This window comes from Rhinatrema bivittatum, chromosome 2 (genome assembly GCF_901001135.1).
Source record: "Rhinatrema bivittatum chromosome 2, aRhiBiv1.1, whole genome shotgun sequence".
Lineage (NCBI taxonomy): Eukaryota > Metazoa > Chordata > Amphibia > Gymnophiona > Rhinatrematidae > Rhinatrema > Rhinatrema bivittatum.
In genome coordinates, this window is record NC_042616.1 from 778230587 (window position 1) to 778256387 (window position 25801).

A 25801-nucleotide genomic window follows, 5' to 3' on the forward strand; every position below is an offset into this window, starting at 1 on the left:
TATAAAAACTGTGTAGCTAGATTATGCTAAATCAGTTGTGCCTTACCCAGGACTGAATAGAATTTATATGCAGTTTATAAGTTTTTTTGTTTTTTTTTTTTAAACTTAAGCTATATGAACAATTACATATGAATATATTTTTTGAAGGACTGGATAGCACTGGTTAAAGCAGCAGCTGCAGCAGCAGCCAAGAATAAAACAGGGAATAAACCTCGAACCAGTGCAAACAGCAATAAAGACAGAGAGGAACGAAAATGGTTCAAAATATCTTCAAAAAAAGAAGAAACGTCAGCATTTAAAGCCAATGATGAAATTGAGGAAGAGAAAGAAGAGCCTACATCTAGTGGGAGACTGGGTACTTAATAAATTCCTTTGTTATAAATGTGGTGCACAGCAGTTATCAAAGGAAAATGGTATATTTGTGCTTTGAACTAGCTCATCTTGCTCTACCACATGATAGATCCATCTGTGAGCAAATTCAGGAGTCTCGTGCCCTCAGAAGTATAATTCTTGAGGGAGTTTAAATGCAGCTAATTCATGAAATGTTATGGTCAGTAACCTCAGACGTTGCTGTGTGTCATGTCTGAATAAGTTTAAATAAGGCATCTTATAGAGACAACAGGAGAAAGGTACATTTTTATCAGGGGTGAAAGACAGATCTGTAGAGATCTAAATATCTATTCTTTCTTTTACACTGGTGTAATGCCAGCAGATTTTATAGTACATTAATTCTTCAAAAATATTAACTATTTAAATTTTTTATTGATCATAAATTTTACTTATAAATTAATGAACATATTAATTTTATGTATCTCTTTTCATTAATTATAGTATTAGCCATCTTCAGGTAGCATAATGATTTTTTTTATTTGTAAATTAAATTTTAAACTCATCCTGCCTCTCCTACCCTCTCTATAAGGTCTTAAATGTACATTTTCATTCATTGTTAGATAAGTGCTTTCCCACAAAATATCTTAAACTTTTGCAGGGGAGAACTCAATATGTTCTTCAAAAGCCTTCTAGATAGACTAGAAACAAGTCCTTTTTCCCCTATGCAAGGCTGGTCAGCCTTTCTATCTGGTATGGTGCTTGCTCTTTTTTCTAGGAAGCTATTTTCACATCTTGCCAGCACTGGTAACTGCAGAATGAGCTTAACAATCTTATGAATTGCTTTTGTTCATGTCAATTTAAATCTTTTATATTTTTTCCATACCAGATCTCCCTTTAAAGGATGTTCCAAGAATAGCCTTAGAACATGCTGAGGCAATAGTTGCACAAAAGAGGAAAATTAATCAAGGCAGCTCCTTTCAGGCAAAAAGGGCTCGTCTTAACAAAATCACAGGTATGTGTATGAATTTTTTGTTTATGGTCAGATACCTTTTTTTAAAGTAAAAGATTAAGAGAGTGTTTGCTGGATAGAAATTGAGGTGTTGCTGGCCTGCCAGGTTTGATTCCACCCCCCCACCCCCTCAATATTCGGTAAGCTTGCATGTGGCAAAATTATGTAGGTAAAATTACCTGGACAATTTTATCCAACATTCAGCGGCACAAGTCACCCACTGAATATACTGTGCTAAACGTATCTAAGTTACTCTCCTAAAGTTATCTGTGTAACCTTGCCACTCATTAACTTAAACAGTATTAGGGGGAGAAAAACTCTGGCAGGCCAGAAACTCCCTTTTCTCTCCCTCTGATCCTGTAAGTTAAGAAGAAATATTCTAGGGCCATAGCAACTCAGTTACCACTTCTCTTGCCTAAAAATCAAGGGCTACCCTCCCCCTGCACCACCACCAACACTATCACCACCTTCTATTAGTTCCATGGGAGGAGAACCACCTATCTCCTTCATGTGAGAGCCTACCCTGACTCTTAAAACAGCTGTTATTATTATCCTAAGCACTTCGTTCCTTAGTCTTTTCTTTCCAGCAGTCTTTGCTTCCAAGTTTTACCTCCCTTGTTGAATGTAACTTTGTTCTTCCTGTTACCTACGGTTTTCGTTACAGTTCCCCCTTTCGATGTAAACCGACCTGATATGGTCCCTACCATGAAGGTCGGTATAGAAAAGTGTTAAATAAATGTTAAAAAATGTGATGCAACAAACATTATTGGAGGACAAGCAGGATGGAAGTTCTCACATATAGATGACATCAGATGGAGCCTGGCTTGGGAATTTCATATCAAAGTTGCTAGAAACCTTGACTATGCCATATTGACATGTCAACGTAGGTGCCACTTCAGTCTCATCTTTTCCACGGAGCCCAAAGGTCACAATTGTTTGTCTCTCCTGTTTAGAAGCAGCTTTCTGAGAAGGCAGGATATAAGTTTTTTTTTTTTTTTGTTTTGTTTTGTTTTTCAAATGGATGCAGGGTGCACCAGCATAGATTCATCAAGTTGCACTGGTCACATTTTTGTCATCAGATTTCACTGCACTTATTTTTTGTGCTTTGCCCTTATTGAAGAAGCCAGCGACTTCAAGAAGTGCCTTCTGTGTAAGACATTTCTGTCTGTCATGGGCCACCATGATAAAGGTGGTGTTTGCTTGGGGGCAGACCACAGTGTTTGGGGGCATGCCCTTTGTGCATTTATGACCCCTAAGGGGCAACGATCCCAGCTTGATTTCATGGAAAAACTCTTCAGGATGCATAAGTCTAGATCATTGGAGGCATCAACATCAAGGGACAACGCGAGCTATATCAATCGCTGGTGGTGCATTGATATTGTGAGGACATTGAGCACAAGGAAGGACCCCACAACTCCCACCTGATGAAAGTGAAGTGTTCAGTCTCTTTCGTCCTGCTGTCAAGTAATTTTTATATGAGGCCAAGAAGAATTTTACCTACATGATGCCTGGAGCAGGGACATTGTAGTGATAGTCTTGTATCCCATGAAACATTCCCATGGTAAGAAGAGTTCATCCTCTGTATAGTCCTGGGAATTGCTTCAGTTTCTAAGAGTCCAAGTATACAGATATACCTCTAGTATCCCAGGAAGACATAGATTCTCTTCCTGTTTCGCAGGCTGTGTTGGCATCTTAAGTCTGAAGAAGTGCTGAATAGGAAAATCTAGCATGCTTTAGACAGAGAGCATTGGTGCCTCATTATTGACTAAATCAGTATTCTTGCAAATGTATGGCCAGCCAATACTGGAATCCCTGCTGACACCTGGCAGATGGGCAACAATGCCTATTCCCAGAAGGGAGTCAACATCTGTGACTGCTGCTCCAATAGTAATTTTTGGTCTATCGGGGAGGAAACGTTCCCAGTACACAGGCGTTTGTCATGGTCAGGCCCAACAGACAAGCACTTCACTCTCTAAGGCCTCATCTGCTAGCCAGGCAAGATCCAGGTCCACACCCTTGATATACCAATCCGGCTCAGACTCTGAATATTCCTATAGGCCTTCTCTGATCAGGAGAATGTTGACAGGTCTCCTCTCTGACCCTTCTCCTCCACAGAAAATGAGAATTTATAACTGAGGATCTTGCCTTTGGTTCTATTTCAGATTTGTATTAGGGGGTCACCACCTCCAGCATTGCATATTGCCCCTCAATCTGTTATCAGCCTCATGTGTTTTCACAAAATGTCTTGTAGTGGTGCTGGTGTATCTCTGCCAATTGGGGGTGCATATACTCTACTACCTGGAAAATTGGCTGGTCAAGAGCATATCTCAAGGAAATGCCACAGAATCAATATGTAGAACTATCCGGGTATTGGAGTTAATGGGGTTTGTTATCAACTACCTCAAATCCCACTTGAGCCCATCATCTTGATTGGAATTTATAGGAACACTACTAGACATGACTCAGCAAGAGCCTTTATCCATTCAGGATTATTGCATTGATATCTGCAGTGAGATGATACAAATGAGTTAGCAGGCATCAGCATTAGACATGTTGAGGTTGTTTGTACTCATGGCATGAACAGTTCATATTACTCACTTAGCATGTATCATATGAGAAACTTTCTGACCTTCCAATCACATTGGCATCAGACCACTCAAAATATTGTGGACCCTATCCAAATCACCCAGCCTCGGAAGAACTCCCTTTCATGATGACTGATCCATTACGATCTGGCCAGGGGTATATCCTTCTAAATTTGTTTTTTTTTGGCTATTTTTGCCCAAAATATCCTTCAAAAATTGAAAGAAGGATCTATCTGAAAAAAAATAGGAAAAAGCATAAGTATTGTAAAGTTAAGTGTAAAACATTGATTATATATATGAGTTTTTGGCTCTATGGCCAACTTCATTTCTAATTCTTTCTTAGCCTGTCTTATCAAAGTATATATTTGAAGCAGAAAACCTGTGAGGGAATCAGTTGGACCGTTAGGTGACCGAGGGGTTAGGGAAGATAAGGTCATTGCAGAAAGACTAAATTAATTCTTTGCTTCTGAGTTTTCTAATGAGGATGTAGGGGGAGATACCAGTTCCAGAGATGGTTTTCGAGGGTGATGAGTAAGATGAACTGAACCAAATCACTGTGAACCTGGAAGATGTAGTAGGATAGATTGACAAACTAAAGAGTAGCAATTCACCTGGACCGGATAGTATGCATCCTAGTGTACTGAAGGAACTCAATAATGAAATTTCTGATCTATTAGTTAAAAGTTTTAACCAGTCATTAAAATCATCCATTATACCTGAAGACTTGGAGGGTGGCTAATGTAACTCCAATATTTAAAAAGGGCTCCAGGGATAATGTGAGAAACTATAGGCTGGTGAGACCGACTTCAGTGTCAGGGAAAAAAAGTAGAAACTATTCTAAAGATCAAAATCACAGAGCATATAGAAAGAGATGGTTTAATGGAACATAGTCAGCAAGGGAAGTCTTGCCTTACAAATCTGCTTTTTTTTTTGTAAGGAGTTAATAAACATTTGGATAAATGTGGACCAGTAGATGTAGTGTATTTGGATTTTCAGAAGACATTTGACAAAGTTCCTCATGAGAGGCTTCTAGGAAAAGTAAAAAGTCATGGGATAGGAGGTGATGTCCTTTTATGGATTACAAACTGGTTAAAAGACAGGAAACAGGCAAGGAGAATATCAGTATGCAAATTGAGTCTGGTCCTGGAACCCCCATGAATGGTCCCTGGGTGGTGGAGGATAGCAAACCAGATATTCTGCCATTAGGGCACACCTGTAGTAGATCTGTTTACAATGTCTCTGAACAGAATGGTCCTGCTGATTTTGCTCCAGATAAGCGACTCAAGGCAGACTAGCCTTGCCTTGAACTCCTTCATCCTGGATAGAGGCCAAGGTTTAGTGTATGTGTATCCTCCAGTTCATCTCATCACAGACACCTTGTTGAAATGTAGAAGAAACTGGGGAAACTATAATTCTCGTAGAGCTTTCATGGCCAAGACAAATTTGGTTCCCACTCCTACAGGGAATGTCCATCAGGGAACCAATCAGGTGGGGAATTCCCCCACTTTTATAACTCAAGATCGGGGGCTGTTATGTCATCTTTGGATCAGAGCCATGACCCTCTCTGCCAGGGTGTTAAAATGGTAGCTCTTAAAACACCTGAAATTTTCTGAGGCTGTATCTCATCTTGTTCTGGCTTTCAAAAAATAGCTTCACGAAATCATATGGCTTAGAATAGAGAAGGTTTGCTTTACGGTGTGAGGGAAAGACCTTGGATTATTTCTTCGTTTTGACTCAAAAAATTATTTGATTACTTTCTGCATCTTTCAGAGTCAAGTCTTAAGACCAATTTGGGTAGCATTTCCTTAGTGCAACTGGCTTTTATCACCACCACCATATAGAATGTAAACCCGTCTCTGTACAGCCTTTAGTTGTCTAATTCATGCAGGACTTTACATAATTAGAAGACTTCTATCAAATGTACCACTGTGTCATGGAACCTTAACATAGTATTGACTCAGCTGATGAATGATCCCTTTGAGTCCATAAACTTTTGTGAGCTGAATTAACTGACCTGGAAAATCATATTTTGATGGTGGTTACTTCAGCCTACAGATTCAGTGATTTCCAGGTCCTAGTGACTTATCTATCTTATACCATCTTTTTTCACAATAAGGTATGTGCGTATCCAAAGTTCCTGCCTAAGGTAGTGTCGGACTTCCTACCTTAACCAGTCAATCATCCTTCCAACATTTTTTTCCTAGGCTACATGTTCATATCAGTGAACCAATGCTTTAGAGCAGAGCTTTCCAAACTTTTCATGTTGGTGACACACTTTTTAGACAAACATAATTTCGGGACACAGTAATTCAGTTTACTAGCAAACCAGAGGTTAAAGGTTAAACAAACTAAATGTATTTCGACAATTTATGTATGTTTCCTTAAATATATACATAATAAAATGTTTCACGACACAACCTCTCATTTATATTAAAAATATATAATATTCCAAGCTTAATGTTATTGTTCTAATTTATGAATAACAATAATAAAACAAAGTTATTGTGTTATTCAATTTACCTCTTTAATGAGATATATGAGCTTGATGGGATGAACACAGATTTTGAATATTTGGTGTTAATAAGAAAGTCCAAAGGGTCTTCTGCGTAATTTTAAAAAGCTGGCCAGTTTCACACTATATAATTATTTGATAGCCTCATTCAACTAATTCTATATGGCTATGAGAGTGAAGACTGGAATTTATAGGAAGGGACAGAATGTCAACATAAATCCTGCACCTCCAGTTCTGTAACTCTGTGCATCCACTGAAATTCCCCCAAACAATGGAGCTTGGATGTTTCCCTTACAGCTCATCATACTAAAAGATATTTTCAAATTCTGGTGTCACCTCACAGTAACAGCAGCACAAACACCTTCCACTGCCAGGCACATTGTGAACTAACACAAAACCTCGCAAAAAAGACACTCAAAATCTATACTGCAATCCCATCGTAACATAACAGTAATAACACCAAGGACTCAAACAACAATAACCCTACCTGTGAATAAGCAAGGGTAAATATTACACTGGGTCCTAGAATACCAATACACCACCTACTGAGGAAACAAAACAAACCCGATTGCTATAGATCCCTATGCTAGTAGAATCTCTCATCATGGACAGACCCTCACCAAATACAGAATAAAGGAGCACAAATTTGACAAAAACTGACATGGAAACCCCAAGAAGCCAGACTCTGTGTATTAACAATGGAAAAACAGAACCACCATTCCTCATAAAACAAATAAAATCAAGAAACATAAAGCATCAGTTATAATAGTAAAACCATACTAATAAAAGAATATTTTAAAACTACTGATAAATAGAATTTCTATTAATTAAAATCATATACATTTTTTACAATTTCCCAAATACCAATAAAATATTTCAAAACAGCACATATATCAAATAACACCCAATAATTAAAACTAATAAGGATTTTAAAAAGCCCCTGCTGTCCATACGTGGGAGCTCTTGATTTCCAGTCACCCTGATTTTGTCAAGGATTAGGAGGTTATCCTCTCTCTCTCACACACACTCACATGTCCATTCTCTCTCACACATACACTGTCACATACATACATACATATTCATGCTCTTATACCCACCATAACTTCTCGCTCTCGCAGACACTGACACACTCTCAGGCTCTAAGACACTCTCTCCCCTTCCACACACACCAACCACACAAACTCTTACTCCCCTGGATTTTCTCATACACACTCATGCTCTCACTCTCTCTGGCTCCCTCACATACACACACACACACACCCAGGCAAGTTCCCAATCACTCTCACACAAACACACACACCCAGGCAAGCTCCCAGTCATTCTCACACACTGAAACTGACCCCCAGGCAGGCTCCCATTCATTTTCACACCACTCCCTCACAATCCCCCAGGCATGCACACATTCATTCTCACACAAACAGACCCCGAGGCAGGCACCAATTCATTCTCACACACACACACACACACACACACACCACACACAGGCAGGCACCTATTCTCACACATACAAACCCCAGGAAGACACCCATACATTCTCATACACAGACACACCCTCAGGCAGGCACCCATGCATTCACACACATACACCCCCAGGCAGACTCCCATTCATTCACATGCACACTAAAGGCAGACCCCCTCTCTTTCTTTTGCCAGCAACCTCAAGAGCCTCTCTCATTCCTCTGCTGCCACTGTCACTGATGCCGCATGGGTATTTGGGAGGCGCTGATTGCTGCTATTGGCACTGAAGCCCATTCTGTTGCCTTCTCTGTGTAGGCCCCGTGGGTTTCCACTTCCTCCATGTTGATCTCGTACATTGTGAGATCCGCATAGAGAAAATGCTACTTTTGCACATTACCAAAAATTACATGTGCCAATCAGTAAAAAGTAATTTTTTTTTTTTACCTTTGCTGTCTGATCTTAGTTTTTTATCAGTTGGTCACAGGCTTTTTTGTTCCACCTTTCCTTTATTTTTTTTGCCAATTCCTTTCATATTGTCTTTTTTTTCTATTTCTTTTCTCTCCATCTATCTTCTTCCCTCAAACATACAGTCAGGTTCTCATTCTCACATGCTTTCTCTCTCTCACAGACACACACACAGGCTCTCACATGCTCTCTCTCATACAATCATTCATACACAGTCTCTCTCTTGCACATGCTGTCTGACTTGCTCAAGCACAAACTCTCACTGTCACATGCTCTCTCTCATACAATCATTCATACACACAGGCTCTCACTGGTACATGCTGTCTCTCTCACACACACACAGGCTCTCACATGCTGTCTCTGCAAACATTCAGGTCCTCACTCCCACACACAGTCTCTCAACTCATCTCATACATGCACACAATCTCTCATCTCATACATGCACACAATCTCTCAACTCATCTCATACACGCACTCTACGGGCCCTCAGCCTCTCTCTTACCTCTGGGCTCCTCTTCAGGGGTTGCTGCAGGATGGGCTCTGCAGCGGCCCTCATCTTCGCGGGCCGATCCGCGGCAGCGGCGTCCCTCTTCTTCGCGGGCCGATCCGAGGCAGCGGCGTCCCTCTTCTTTGCGGGCCGATCCGAGGCAGCGGCGTCCCTCTTCTTCGCGGGCCGATCCGCGGCAGCGGCGTCTCTCTTCTTCGCGGGCCGATCCGCGGTGGGGACCCTGCTACCGGGCCTCCTCCTCTCAGCCTGCTGCTCTTCTTCTGCACGTGGCTGATGCTCCACCTCCTTCCTGCCCGTGCAGCTCCGGCAACATTTTTCTTCGGGGGCCGCGTGGGCAGGAAGGAGGAGGAGCACCTGCGTGACCTTTTTCTTCGAGCCGTGGTGACATAAGCTCCACCACGGCTCACCGATCTTCATGCTGTGTGTCTCCGGCACACAGCCCAGCCCAGCGAAACTTCACTGCTCAGCCGCCAGTGGGATGAGGTCCACCGGCGGCTGCATTGGTTCCCACTTGCCGGTGTGTCACGTGCACCGGGCTTGCGCGACACACCGGCACACCTCAGGCGACACAGTAAAGTGTCGCGACACACACTTTGGAAAGCTCTGCTTTAGAGCTTGAACTGCAAGAGAGCCTTGACATTCTGGTTGGAGCAGCCTGAAGCCTATAAAGTCCACCCAACTTTTTGTTTTGTTTGACACCAATAAATCTGGGATTGCTGTTGACAAATGCACTATCAAATTGGCTAGCAGATTGCAACTCCTTTTATACCCAGATGGGCCTTTATCTGGTGGGCCTTGTCAAGGATTATAGTGTCACAGTCATGTCGACACCCATCTAAGATCAGGAGATTTTCAAGGCTGCCATGTGGAATTCTTTCCACATATTCACACCACACTAGTGTTTGAACAGGGACTTCTGAGGTGTAGAACCCAACTCCATCCCCCCTTGGACCTGTTATTTTTGTTTAATTTAATAATTTATTTATACTCTGCCTTACATGACATTTCAAAGCAGATTACATGCAGCTTCTATAAAAAATAAATAAATAATAAAAGCACACTTGTTTCCACCAAAAACAGTTTTTGCCTGTTGACACTATTTTAGGTTTTCCCCCTTTTTTCGTTCAGGCAGTTTGTATGTAGGAATTCGCCATGTGTGAGGTCTGCCATACTGCTTGACCTCAGAGAAAACAGAATTGCTTACCATGTGTTCTCTGAGAGCAGCAGGATGAGAGTCCTCACAAAACCTAGCTACCTCTCTTTGTAGTTGATTTCTCCAAGTTTTAGTTAATTATAGACTAAAGTGGTCCCTGCATGGACACACGGTGGTATATCATGCTGCACATGCTCAGGAGGGCCAGCTCAAAGTTCTGTGCCGGGCACCATCTGATGTTCACCCATGTGTAAGGACTTGACATCCTGCTGTCATCGGAAATCATCTGATACAGTAAGCAAGTCTGCTGACATCTCCCTCCCCCAGCCCCCCAGTGCCAAGAAGTCATACCTAAGAAGACACAGCCTTGTTTATCCTGGCTAAGCATCCCTTGTTGCTCTGACATCAGTGATGTTAAGATACACTATCAGTGTTGCTTATCTGGGAAGATGAAGCTTGCATGCTCCTGTCTAGGCTTTGCCTTTTCTTTAGGTATGACTTCATGGCAGCTGAGTGGGAGGGTGATCAGCAAGGAAAGGTGTTGACAATGGTTGTCACTTCAGGCAGGAAGGGGGGAGCTGTCAGTCACATTTTTATAGGGTGCAAGAGGGGATGCTGGGAGGTGAGGGCTAGAAGGGGGGGGGGGGGCTGATGTTTACCTTGCAGCATAACATTTTTATCTCATGAGGTGTAAGTAAGTTTTTGAGGGATGGAGGTGAGCGGAATGGTCTCCATATATTTATTTATTTATGTATATATTTAGCTAGCATGCCCAGCAGTATGTTTAATATAGCCAGGTAGGTTTAAAGTTATCCAGATATGCCTAATTAACTTTAGACAGCTCGCCACTGGTCTAACTTAGGTGTAGTTCTGAATATCAGGGCTATCTGACTAAGTTTAAGCCCTGCCCCTGGAAAGCCCCTGCACCACCTCATTTTTATCCAGGAAAGTTTAACCCAGATAATTTACCTTGTTAAAATGTACCTATTTGGGGCAGGAAATTCAAAAGTTGGTGTTTATCCAACTAAGTCCAGCTTAGCCAGCAGACCCCTTTGAATATGAACTTAAATATTAAACATTTTCATTGCTAGCAGGTCTAGTTAAAATTCCTTTGAAGATTTTTTTGGGCAATGGTGAATGTCTGTCAAAAGTAGGAGAGCTTGAGACTAGCAGTAGGGGTTTCAGGGTCTATGGCTTAAGTGGGACTCTTCCTGCGAAGCCATGGCAAGGGATAGAATTTGGAGTAGTAGCTGTGGAACTGCAGGAAACTAGGGGTCTCATGACTACCATGTCTTAATAATGGTTAACTCTGGAGGTAAACCAGTCTATAAGAAAATTTGCTGTCTAAAATATATACTATGCTGAAAAGATCAGGTTATAATCTGTTGTTTTAGTAACATGACAACATAGACAGTATCATAGGTTCAATGAAGACCAATGAGCATGATACATAACTTTTTTAAGCTATCATTGCCAGATTCCAAGGGCACGTTGTCCAATTGGCTAGCAGACTGTATTGTTTATTGCTGTGCTCTGGCTGGCCCCCAGATCAGACTCTGTCAAGGTACTTCAAGTGAGAGCCATGGCTACTTCTGTGGCTCATCTGCAAACTGTCCCAATCAGACATTTACAAAACTGCACATTGGTCATCAGTTTACACCTTCATATCCCATTACTGTTTGGATAATCGATCAAGAAGTGACAGTAATTTTGGGTAAGCAGTTTTGTGCAGCCTGTTCACCAAATAGTCCACTCTCCATTGGGGAGATCTGAATTGCTTTTTCAGTAAATGCTCAACTGCAACCCTCAGCTTAGAACTCCCCACATGTGATGGTTATTGCAGCCCTATTTGTCAACAGAGAAAACAAGTTTGCTTACTGTAAACAAGGTTTTCCATAGACAGCAAGATGATTGAGCCATACTTCATACCTGCCCTTCTACCTGGTGTGTCAACCTAATTAAAACTAAGCTCATGAGGCGCAGGAACTCCCACACATGTTCAGAAGAGCAAAAGCTCTGTGAGCTAGGAGGAAAGGTCTTTTTGGCGCCGTCAGATGATGCCAAGTGTCATGGCTTAGGCATTGCTATCAATGGAGAATTCTGTTTTTGGTAAGCATTCTTGTTTTATTTATTTTGATTTCTCATATGCTTATTGTACCAAGGGCTTAAAGTGAGCTATAGTTTTAAAATAACCAACACAAATCATATCAATTAATCATAACACAACACAAAGCAAAAAACATGATCAGATGAACCAGAACAAAAACAACCAAAATACTTCTCCAGGGATTCATATAATTGTCACAATCTAAAAATGGGCAAGCAATACTGAAAATGACAGATAAAAACCTATAATAAACTCAGTCCTCTTAAGTCTAAATTCCATAATGTAAGGAGAGACAATCTCCAGTCTCACTTTTTCTCAACCAATCAAACCCCCTGTTCAATTCCTTAAGTCCTCCCCCCAAGTATCCTCACTGATCCACATTTCTGCTGTCCTCTATCAATCCCTGCCCCCAAACCTTGCATCCCCTACCCCCAAACACCTTAGCTCCAATAATCATTAAGGTTCTTTCAGCTCTAGATATCACCAATCAAATCCTTCCAGTAGTCCAATTAGATATCTCTCTTGCTTCTCCTTAATCATTATAAGCCTGCACAAATAAAGATGTCTTAAGTAATCTTCTGAATACTAATCCCCAAACAGTCATGCTTCTGTTGGTAGTCTGTTTAGCAACCAAGGCACACAATATTTACAAGTATGTTGCCAGTTGGTTACATATTAGTCATCTATTTATTAAAAACAATTTTAGTCTGCTTATAATGTACCTGGGAAGCTAAGCGGATTACAGCATTCTTGACAGTTCTGCCAAAAAAGTCCCTAGTGAAATGGTAGGGTCCAAGCTGGGTTTTACCAAAGAAATTTCTACTGTAGTTTGTTTTCCTTGGCATTTTGGATATTTAAATGCTGGCCAGAATTTTAACTATTCAAAAGGGAACTTCTCGTTATGTGGTTTCTTTTGTGCGGTAGCTAGCGTAGTGTCAGCCTTTAAATTGGCTTGACTCTATGTGCTAGCTTCCGCGTTTTTATTCTTTATTTTGTTTGAAAATCACTTTTTTTGTTTCTATTTTTTCTATAAATGTTTAAGAATAGTGCTTCATGGCGCTCCCATTTTTTCTATAAATGTTTAAGAATAGTGCTTCATGGCGCTCCCGTTTATGCAGGCTGACCCGGTTTCAATGGTAAATCTTTATCTTAAGGTCGCACTTAGCTTAATATGTTTCTATTGCCGCTGCTGATCGGGGTCCGCTTCTGCTTGCCCGACACGGACCATGTTTCGGCAGATTTTACTGCCTGCTTCAGGGGCCACAGGAAACCGTTCTGCTGTTTCGGTTCACAGGTTCGCCATTCAGAAGAGCACTAAAACTCCTATCAAAACATTTCATTGAACTCTTGTTATATTTTCTCTATATGTGACTAATACTAAAACCACTGTCCAAGTAAAGAGTACTTACTGTTACTGCATCCGAAACCTTTACGTGAGCGGCGCCTTCACTTTGAAATCCGGCGTCTCTCTCTATTCCCGCGTTTTTATGGCTTCTCTAGGCTAACCCCTTGGCCAATCACTATATTCTCCTCTGATCCTAGGTGCTAGCACCCTAGGATCAGAGGAGAATTTATAGAAAAAATAGAAACAAAAAAAAGTGATTTTCAAACAAAACAAAAACGTGGAAGCTAGCACATAGAGTCAAGCCAATTTAAAGGCTGACGCTACGCTAGCTACCGCACAAAAGAAACCACATAACGAGAAGTTCCCTTTTGAATGGTTGTTGGTTGTTGAGTATAATAGACAAGGGAACGAGGTTGGTTATAGATTAGTGGATACTGGCCAGAATTTTAAAGCAAATTTGATATTCCACTGGCAGACAAGGGAGGGTTTTCAGAACTGAAGTCAATCTGCCCTGTAACTTGCAGTACATGATGATACGAGCCGCCAAGTTCTGCACAAACTACAGACTGAATACATATTTCTTAAGTACCCCTATCATGAGTGCATTACATTTTCTTAAATTTTTCATCCTTCCAACTTCAGACCCATCTCTAATCTCCCGTTCCTTGCGGAACATTTAGAAAAAGTTGTCAACACCCGGGTCTCCGAACACCTCGAGAAACATAGCATTCTCTCCCCCTCACAATTTGGGTTCCGGAAATACTTTAATACTGAAACTCTCCTTCTCACACTCTGACACCATTCTCAAAGGTCTTGACAATGGCCAATCATACATCCTTGCCTTACTTGACATTTCCTCAGCTTTTGACACCATTAGCCACAAAATCCTCTTATGCAGACTATCTGAGATCGGTTTTTCTGGCTCAGCTCTCAACTGGTTCAAATCTTATCTTGACAATAGAACCTACAAAGTAAAAATAGGCAACCACAAATCCTATCCCATCAATCTTACCCGAGGGGTCCCCCAAGGCTCCTCCTTGTCTTCAACCCTCTTCAAAATCTATGTTGCCCCTCTGCCGTCTCCTTTCCGACCTTGGCCTTACTACATCTATGCAGACTATGTCCAGATCCTCATTCCTATCACTAACTCTATCACCTCATCTCTCCAAAAGTGACAAAACTGCCTATCTTCCGAGTCACCCACTCTTCATTGGATCCATAAAGTCAAGTGGCTGCCAATGAAGAGTGGGTGACTCGCCAGAATGAGGGCTACTGCCTGGAGTCAATACCCTTATTAAATAAACATACACATGCTTACTGTGACTCCAACATCGCTCTAAGCTTCAACAGCAAGAGGAAATGTGGAAAAAAGGATTCACACTCACAAAGAGGGGAGTAGCTGGCTTGTTACGGCGGTTACTACCCCAAATCAAATAAGTCTGATACTTCACTTTCAATGCATATACAGCATAGTTCTCTGATTCAACGGCAGGGGAGAAGAAAAACCGATACTTCACACATCCAGCAGAGCTCTCTGCTTCAACGGCAGGGGAGAAAATGAGGGTTCGCACTCACAAAACGGGGAGTAGCTGGCTTGTTACGGCGGTTACTACCCCAAACCAAATGTGCCTGATACTTCATTTTCGATGCACATCCAGCATGGCTCTCTGCTTCAACAGCATGGGAGAAGACTGATACTTCACGCGTATCCAGCATAGCTCCCTGCTTCAACGGCAGGGGAGAAGAAAAACAACCAATAAGGGCTGTATAACATAGGCTGGGTAAAACAAATAAGCATGGGTGTAGCTTGCTTATTGCGGCGGCTACTACCCCTAACTAATCAAGCTAGATATTTCACTTGGATGCAGCTCCATCACTGCTCTCTACATTAAAACTGGGGGTGGAAGGGAAATAGAACCAAGAGCTAAGAGAAACAGATAAGTATGAGAGAAAAAATGTGTGAAGCTTGCTGGGCAGACTGGATGGGCCATTTGGTCGTCTTCTGCCGTCATTTCTATGTTTCTATGTTTCTATAATCTGCTTCTTTCAAACTTAAATCTTGCACTGAACACCTCAAAAACTGAACTCCTCCTTTTCACGCACAACCAACCTCCCATTCCTCCTTCTATCCCCACTCCCACCTCTCCTTCTCACCACTTACTCCACCAAGCAGGAAGCTTAAGTGGTTACCCTTGACTCCAACCTCAATTTCAAAAAATGTATTAGCACCACCTTGAAAGATTGTTATTACAAACCTCATGTCCTTAAACTTCAATCCCTACTTCACCTAAACAATTTCCTAAACTGTCCTCCAGGCAGTAATCTTCCCAAAATCGATTACGGCAACGCTCTCCTCCTTGGCCTTCCTGCTGCCTCTCTCAAACCTCTGCAAATGCTCCAAAACTCCACTGCCCGTATTCTCACGAACTCTCAAATGCGATCACATCACTCCCATCCTTAAAGACCTGCACTAGCTCCCCATCTCTTCTAGAATTCTATACAAAACTCACCTTAAAACCCTGCACAACCCAAGCATGCAGTGGCTAAGCAATTCCTTATACTTTCACACTCCCACCAGACTCACCAGATCCTCTTACACCGGCACTCTATTCATTCCCCCCCCCGCCAAACACTCACACCTCAAATCCACCAAAGACCGTGCCTTATCCATTGCCGGCCCCTATCATTGGAACTCTATGCCCCCGATATAAGACTTGAGCCATGCTCCCAGACCTTCAAAAAGAAATTAAAAACCTGGCTCTTTAAACAGGCCTTCTCCTAACATCCCACCACTCCTCTTTAGCCAACTTTCGACCCCCTCCACTGTACAGATTCTCCCTTTTGAGCTAACTCTGTTTTCTTAAACCAGTTACACGTTCCTTTAACTTCACCCTCTCTGCCTCTCTGCGCTCCTCTATCCCTTTTCTCTTCTCTTAGTCTCATTAATTTAAACAGTTATTCTCACAGGACAAGCAGGATGGTAGTCCTCACATATGGGTGACATCATCAGGATGGAGCCCAATCACGGAAAACTTCTATCAAAGTTTCCAGAACTTTGACTGGCCCCTACTGGGCATGCCCAGCATGGCACTAACCCTGCAGCCAGCAGGGGTCCCCCTTCAGTCTTCTTTTTTCTGCGCAGCAGTAGCCTCGTGGTAAAGGAGCTCTGAAGAGATTCCTGACAGGAATTTTCCTCACGGAATTATTTAAAGTTAATTTGTCCCACTGGGGTCCCTCCTCTAACTTTCTCTGACCACGGTACTCTGGTAAGTTTTTACCCGTTTTCCGTCGATTACCGTCGAGTTTGGCCCTTGCGGCCTACTAGCCGTCGACCATACCGCTGCTCGATTTTTTTCAGTGGCCATGGTGTCGGGGTTCCGTCGGTGCCTGGACTGTACTCGCACCATGTCTATCACAGACCCCCCCCCCCCCCCCTGGAGTCTGTGTAATGTGTTTAGGCCGTGAGCATGATGTCCTGACTTGCACCAAATGTGCCCTCATGACACCAAAAGGTCGCAAGGCCAGAATGGAGAAGATGGAACTCCTCTTCCGTGCTCAAACCCCATCTCCGTCCATTGCATCGACGTCGTCGGAAACGGCACCGTTGACTTCGCCCCAGAATCGACCACCGACCGGCGACCGACCGCCATTGACGTCTTCATGGCCATCAACATCCTCTACTTCCTCTCAGGATCGAGGGGATCGTAGAGAGAAACATCGCCATTGACATCTCAAGACTCGGACCATCGAGGGAGCAAAATCATCGACCTCGCCCCGTCCGAGCCACCATCGAAGAAGCCCTGTCCAGGAAAGGCACCAACCATTCCTGCGACCGGGTCACAGAGGCAACTCTCACCCGATCGGAGTTTGGGAGTTGCGATTCCGCCTGTAAAGGTGGTCCCTCCGGCTATGCTTCTGCCTCCCTCTTCTGTTCCGGAGCCGGGGCCGCTTGCTCCAGGTCTCCAAGAAGAACTGGACAAGCTGGTTCAGGAGGCCATCGACAAGGTGATGCAACGTCTCCAGGTTCCTCCAGCTCCGGCACTGATTGTGGAACCTGTCATCGACCCAATTCCAGCAGCGCTGGCACCGCTGCTATCCAGAATGGAGGCGCTGATGGCCGCCGTTCCACCGATGTATCCTGGGTCTCCAATGGCTCTGATTCCCTCCCCGATGACAGCTTCATCAGGAGGAGAAACCATTCCGCATTCCTCCATCGGGAGTTTTGCCTCAGCCATCAATGCCGATACGTCCCTTGCCACTGATTCATCCATCTGTGCCGATATGTCCGTCGGCACCATCGAGTCATTCATCGATGCCCTTGATGCCTGCACCGGTGCCTTCGATGCCATCATCGGTGCCTCCGGCGATTCCTCCAATGTTTTCGGAGCCTAGACCCAGACAAATCTGAAATTATTCAAAACTAATCTGAAACCTTGCTTTTTAATCAAGCACTTTATAAAGATAAAGAAAAGGAGAAAAATAGTTGAGCGATAAGGATGCACCAAGCTACAAGTTTTTAGTAACCTACATAAGCATATTAATGTTAAAATCAAACTGCCTAATTTGTTCCTAACAATCAGGTTCAATTTATACACCTAGTTTATTATTTTACATTGTTATCGTACTATGATGGCACACAAGTAATTTGTAATCTGTACCACCCATATTTCTCTTTATCGTGCCCTTCTGTAAACCGTTGTGATGGTATTTAACTTAACGACGGTATAGAAACATTTTTAAATAAATAAATAGACCGGGACCCTCAGATATCAAACCCCCTTCACTTCCTAAAGGACAGTCTGCTGATCCTTATGACACTTGGTGATGATACTTCAACAGACACTGATGACTTACCTTCACCACCCTCTCCCACTGAAAGTAGAAAGCGTTCTCCTCCAGAGGACCTCTCATTCATAAATTGTGAAGGAAATGTCTGAGTTGGTTCCTTTTCAACTGTAGACGGTACAGGATGATAGGCACCAGATGATGGAGTTACTCCAATTCCTGGATGCCCCCAAGGTGATCACCTCTATTCCCATCCATCAGGTCCTTCTTGATCTCCTCAAAAAAACCTGGGAAAATCCTGGATTAATTGCTCCAGTACACAGAAAGGCTGACACTACTTATTTAGTTCCGTCAGCCCCAGGCTTTCAAAAATCTCAGCTTGACCACCACTCAGTTGTGGTAGAGACTGCACAAAAGAGGGCAAAAAGGTCAAAACCTCACTCGTCCTCCCCGCCTGCTAAGGAACAAAAATCCCTAGACAACATTGGTCGACGAGTATTCCAAGGGGCCATGCTCATCTCCCGAATTGCTGCCTATCAGCTTTATATGACCCAATATAATAGGGTCATCTTTAAGCAGATACAGGACTTCTCCGAGTCCCTACCTGAACAATTTCAAGACCAGCTGCAAACCCTAATAAACAAAGGATTGGAGGCAGGCAAGCATGAGATTCGAACATCTTATGACATTTTTGACACCTCTAGCAGAGTGTCTGCAGTGGCTATTTCGGCAAGACGGTGGGCCTGGCTCAAGTCTTCTGACCTTCGCCCAGAAGTGCAAGACCGGTTGTCCAACCTGCCTTGTGTAGGAGATAATCTGTTCGGAGAACAGATCCAACGAATGGTGGCTGAATTAAAAGACCATCATGAGACCTTCACACAGCTCTCTTCGATGCTTTCCGACTTCTCCTCAAGACAGCCCTTCAAGAAGGTCTCTAAGAAGTCATTCTACCGTCCAAGGAAGGCCTATCCGCCACCAGCAAGGTCCTGTGCTCTGAGACCTTATCAAAAGCCTCTGCCTCCCCAAGCCCGAAAACAAAAACCACAAGCAGTTCCCCAGCCAGGACCTGCTTCAGGTTTTTGACTTCCGCTTGGAGAGCAGGAGCCAGATTCCTCTGTCACACATACCAGTGGGAGGTCAATTGTGCCACTTTCTCAACATGTGGCAGTCAATCACAACCGACCAATGGGTATTGGCAATCATTGCTCAAGTTTACCATCTAAATTTACTCGCCCTGCCACCGGACTCCTCACCTCTGCAGACGTGGGGAACGTCTGATTACTCCATTCTTCTGGATCAAGAGGTCTCCCTCCTTCTCCAGTCAAGAGCAATAGAACCCGTTCCACACTCTGAGCAAGGCCTAGGGTTGTATTCCCGGTACTTTCTGATCCCCAAAAAATCGGGGGGTGTTCGTCCAATTCTGGACCTACGTGCTCTCAACAAGTACTTTCAGTGGGAAAAGTTCAAGATGGTAACCTTGGGATCGCTTCTACCTCTTCTACAAAGAGGAAACTAGCTCTGCTCTCTGGACCTCCAGGACGCATACACCCACATTGCGATAACTCCAGCTCATCGCAAGTACCTGAGGTTTTTAGTGGGCCCCAAACACTATCAATACCGAGTGCTTCCGTTCAGCCTAGCATCTGCAGCACGAGTCTTTACCAAATGTCTCGCAGTTGTTGCAGCTATCCTCAGAACCCAAGGTGTTCACGTCTACCCCTATCTGGACGACTGGTTAATCAGGGCTCCAACTCAGCAAACTGCTCGGTCATCCCTCGATTTAACTCTACACACTCTAATTTCGCTAGGATTTCTTGTCAATTACGAGAAATCTTGTTTAGTCCCATCTCAAACCTTGTCGTTCATTGGAGCAGACTTCAACACCTTGCAAGCAAAAGCTTTTCTGCCTCAACAACGAGCGTTAACTCTTGTGTCTTTCGCTCACCGTTTGCAGTCTCAACATGCTGCAACAGCTCGCCAATTCCTCATCCTTCTGGGACACATGGTGTCCTCAGTCCATGTCACACCAATGGCCCCGGTTGGCCATGAGACTCATGCACTGGACCCTGAGGTCACAATGGATTCAAGCCATTCAGCCTCTGTTGACCATTGTTCACATCACAGACTCACTCAGATGTCTCTCGCGTGGTGGAAAAATCAAAACAATCTCCTCCAGGGATTGCCCTTTCAAGTTCCAAATCCTCAAGCCATTCTCACCACCGATGCTCCCAACCTCGATTGGGGAGCCCACATGGCCGATCTGCAGACACAAGGGTCTTGGTCTCCAGAGGAAGCCAAACACCAAATAAATTTCCTGGAGCTTCGAGCAATGCGATATGCTCTCAGCACTTTTCAGGATCACATATCAAATCAAGTCATCCTGATTCAGACGGACAACCAGGTGGCCATGTGGTACATCAACAAACAGGGAGGCACAGGCTCCTTCCTTCTGTGTCTGGAAGCTGTGCAGATTTGGGCGGAAGCTATCTCCCATTCGATGTAACTCAAGGCCATCTATTTGCCGGGAGTGGACAATGTGTTGGCAGACAAACTGAGTCGCATCTTCCAACCGCACGAATGGTCTCTCAATCCCTCTGTAGCGAACTCAATCTTTCAACAATGGAGATATCCCCAGACAGACCTCTTTGCGTCCCCTCAGAACCACAAAGTGAACAATTACTGCTCCCTCATTTGCAGCAAACACTCTCAGCCCAGAGATGCATTCTCCCTCTCTTGGGCAACCGGTCTGCTTTATGCATTCCCTCCACTTCCTCTTCTCTCGAAGACTCTCGAGAAGCTACGTCAGGACAAGGGAACCATGATCCTGATAGCACCTCACTGGTCACGCCAAGTATGGTTTCCAATCCTACAAGATCTCCCCATCCGCAGGCACATTCCCTTGGGAAAGGACCCGCTTTTGATCACTCAAAACAACGGGTGCCTACGCCATCCCAATCTTCAAGCCTTGTCCCTGATGTCATGGATGTTGAAAGGTTAATCCTTCAACCACTTAACCTTTCAGACCCAGTTTCCCATGTCTTGATTTCCTATAAATGGAAAAGGTTCACCTCATGGTGCGCTTCTCAGTCCCTTGATCCCTCTTCCTGTCCAATCCCAAAGTTTTTGGACTATCTCTGGCATCTGTCAGAGTCAGGTCTCAAGACCTCTTCCATCAGAATGCATGTCATTGCGGTGGCCGCCTTCCACAAAGGTGTCGGGGATGTCCCTATATCAGTACAAACCCTCATAACATGCTTTTTATAGGGCTTGCTCCACATCAAGCCACCTTTACGAACTCCGGCCCCTTCTTGGGACCTTAACCTGGTTCTCGGTCGGCTCATGAAACCACTATTTGAACCTCTTCATTCCTGTGACCTAAAATATCTCACATGGAAAGTGATTTTCCTTTTGTCTATCACTTCAGCTCACAGGGTTAGTGAGTTACAGGCCCTAGTTACCTATCCGCCTTACACTAAACTCCTGCAGGACCGGGCGGTACTCTGCACTCACCCTAAGTTCTTACCTATGGTAGTTTTGGAGTTTCACATTAATCAATCCATCATACTACCTACCTTCTTTCCCAGGCCCCATTCCAATCCAGGGGAACAGGCTCTGCATACCCTTGACTGTAAACGAGCTCTAGCTTTTTATCTAGACCGTACAGTTGCCCACAAGAAGAGCACTCAGTTATTTGTTTCTTTCCACCTCAACAAATTAGGGCAACCTGTGGTTAAGCAGACTCTCTCCTCCTGGTTGGCGGACTGCATATCCTTTTGCTATCAGCAAGCAAGCATTCCTTTTCAAGACTGTGTTAAAGCACACTCTGTGAGGGCCATGGCGACTTCAGTAGCACACCTATGATCGGTGCCGCTTCCTGACATTTGCAGTGCTGCCACCTGAAGTTCTCTACATACCTTCACAGCCCACTATTGCTTGGACAAAGCCGGAAGACAAGATTCCATCTTCGGCCAGTCTGTCCTGCGTAACTTATTTCGAACGTGACGTTCCTACACCCTTCCGCCTGCCCGGTGGGGTTCAGGATGCCCTCTACCAAATTCCACCCCAGTTGTTGTGCCTGTTGCACACCGTTGGGTATATTTGGTGCATGTCCGGACATCCTCAGCTCGGTACTCACCCATATGTGAGGACTACCACCCTGCTTGTCCTGTGAGAAAGCAAATGTTGCTTACCTGTAACAGGTGTTCTCACAGGACAGCAGGATGTTAGTCCTCACGAAACCCGCCCGCCGCCCCGCGGTGTTGGGTTCGTAACGTTTTGTTGTTTTATTTTTTGGCACTGCCTGTAGCTTTCAAATAAGACTGAAGGGGGACTCCTGCTGGCTGCAGGGTTAGTGCCATGCTGGGCCTGCCCAGTAGGGGCCAGTCAAATTTCTGGAAACTTTGACAGAAGTTTTCCATGATTGGGCTCCATCCTGATGATGTCACCCATATGTGAGGACTAACATCTGCTGTCCTGTGAGAACACCTGTTACAGGTAAGCAACATTTACTTTTTTGTTATAATGTAACTTTTTTTCCTCTGAGTTCTTTCCTCTTCTTCCTTTTTCTCCGTTTCATGTAAACCGATGTAATGTCCATATGAACTTCGGTATATAAAAGTGTTAAAAAAAAAAAATAAGTGGTATTTTACTTTCCTCTTTGTAGGCTCTTAAGTTCTTTTGTTCTTTTGTTTTGTTTTGTTTTCTTCCGTCTTATCTTGAGGATCTTTTCTTTGATTTTGCTGCATCAAATTTTCTTCCCCTGCTAATGCATTGTTGCAATGGTGTCCAGAGGTCCAATTGAGAGCTTTCAGCACTGATCTCCAAAGAACCATGGAGAATGTCATTTCCCTTACTAGACTGACCACCAATAATGCCATCTACAATCTTTCAGATGGAATTGTAGAGGAGGATTGAGGAGGCATTTGCCTGGCATATTAAACACACCAAAGTTCAAGTGGCAGGAAGTTTTATACCGCTTGATGTGTCAAGTGATCCATTCCTTGGAGCCTCACACTCAGTATTGAGTGTGTTGGTATTGGGTGTCAACCACATAGTGTCAAAGCGAGAATGATTCAGAGTGAAAAGCCACTATTGATCCTGAAGTTCTAACGTCCCCTCTTTTGTTCAGAAAATGGCTATAGCCATTCTTTCTGAGCTGCAAATTGAGCGTGAACCCAGGGCACCTTTTCACAGTCTTCTCAAATGCTTGGATGCCCCCAGAGAGTTGGTGGAAGAGCCCTTCCACCCTTTTTCAGGATGTATGGAAGAGTATGTTGGATCAAGGAATCTAGATATCATACCTTGTTTCTCTTGGAAAAAGGTTCGCAGGTACTGGACCTTGTAAAAAAAAAAAAAAAAAAGTTTTAAAAACGCTATGCTGCAACATGCATAGTAACATTCCAAATCTATCTGATGCTCTACTTTCACACCATTTTGGAAAGGGCCCACATGTTCACACATTTTCTCCTTCAAGAGAAATGGGCAAAATCCCTCAACCTAAAGGAGATTATGGGTTATGAAAAGGACTTTGTCCATATGACCTCGAAGAGTCTCCCTCATTACTATTATGCTTGCGGATTTGTATGGTTGTGGTTATCAGGCTTTAGGGAAGATAGGCAGACTTGCAGGTATGCCATACAGTGGGGATACTATCTTCAAAGATGAGGTCAAGGAGTGAGTCTTATGAAAGGTACAACATAGCACACTTTAAACCCTAATCACTTTCAATTTTGAAATACCATCCACATCCCAGAGGTTCTGCATACTTTTCTGCATACCATCCACATCCCAGAGGTTCTGCATATTTTTTATGCAGAAGAAATACTTCCAACTTTTCTCAACCCAGACAACAGGGCTCTGTGGCCTTACCAACAGGAGCAGAAAACCTCTGAGCTCCGCAGGGTTGCCCAGTCAAAATCTGGAATGGGTTTTTGACAGTCCAAGGCAGATAGCCAGTGCTACAGTGTTAGTTCTGGAAGACATCCATAGAGGAGAATAGTTTATAGGCCCTAGTAAATATCAAAACTGTTATAACAGGTGACAACACCCACTTCTGGTTTAATCCTTACTCCTTTTCCTGCCCTCAGCCAATCAGCACTCACTTCCTGGTTAAGCCCCACCCCTTTCTCTGCCTTAGCTCCATCCCGTTCCTGACATTGGGCCTAGCTCTTCCCAAGACACAGCCCTTTTTTGCCCATAGTGCAGCTAATTTGTCTTCTGGGGGGGCCGCCATCTTGGATAACAGCATGGCTAAAAGGGGGCCGCCATCTTGGATGACATCACAGCTAAAAGGGGAGGTGCCGTGTTTGGTGAATGTCAATACAGTAGTGTTCCTCTTCCCCATACAGAGGGTCATGCCTAGACACATCTTTTGGGAGCAGTTTAGGGGAGTGGAAAAATGCAGGGCTAAATACAGTTTTTGTGGGGTAATAATAATAATTCGAATGATACATTTCTTAACACCAGACCCACCAAAATTGTCTGTAGCTTAGAATAACCAGCATGCACATTTTTGTACACCTCTGTAATTGAAAGGAAAAAAACATATTTGTGTAAAGAATTGATGCTCTGTAATAAGTACATATGTTAACCATTTTGTCAGATTATTTCTAGGTTTTGATGATACATTCTGTGACAACAGTAGTTTCTTTACTGTTAGTATCATACAGTTTTTAATAATAAAAACACATTGTAGTATTTTGACTTGTTGATAGTAAGTATAAACATAAATTAAAGAAAACAAAACTAGATGTAAAAACCAACAAAATCCTTAAAAACAGAACTCAAAATATAGACTACATGTACAGTAAAATCTAAAATTGTACTGGGCATGGTAACACCTTAGAACCACTTTGCACATGTTTTTGGGCACCTATGGTTTAGACACTATAATTGAAAGAAAAATAAATATTTGTGTATAAATTGATTGTTTATAAACAGTACAAACAAGAATTAAGCATTCCATCAAATTAGTTCAAAGTTTTGACAGTACAGTCTGTGACAAAACTGGTTTCTTTACTGTCAGTATCATACGATTGTAGGGTCTTGGCTTGCTGATAGTAAATGTTTTTCAAGTGAATATAAAACTAGATGCAATCGCCAACAAAAGATTTGGAGTACCCCTTAAGCATCGAATCGTATAATTGCCTTTTGACCTAGCATCAGCCCCGTGGGTCTTTGAGATGTCTAGTTGTAGAATTTCTGTGCAAGCTGGCCAAGAGCAGATGAATCCAAGTGGAGTACTATCCAGGTGCTGCAGTCAGTTTATCAACTACCCCAAATCCAATTTAAATCCAATATCTCAACTGAAATTTATAGGGACTCTGCTAAACATAACTCAGGGCAAAGCTTTCTCCCCACTAAAACAACTTGTAATATAGTGACTGCAATTGAAGGAGTACTTCAGAGGCAGCAGACATCAATTTTCTCCATGCTCATGGCTTTCTTGGCACATCTTCCAATGAGACATGCCCAGAGAACCATGATATCAGAGTGGAATGAAGCAAGTCATGGGACAGGGATCAGTTGGAATAGGAGAAGGTATC

The 25801-nt window shown here is 43.3% G+C and overlaps 1 protein-coding gene across 3 annotated transcripts in view; it reads left to right on the forward strand.

Annotated features, from left to right (window-relative positions):
- PHF20L1 (PHD finger protein 20 like 1) overlaps nt 1-25801 on the forward strand; it is a 375592-nt gene that overhangs the window by 159939 nt on the left and 189852 nt on the right. For all 3 annotated transcript variants that reach the window (XM_029592049.1, XM_029592050.1, XM_029592048.1), the window contains exons 6-7: nt 148-355; nt 1217-1342. In XM_029592049.1, coding sequence (XP_029447909.1) covers nt 148-355; nt 1217-1342 — 334 coding nt within the window. The remainder of the gene's footprint in view (nt 1-147; nt 356-1216; nt 1343-25801) is intronic.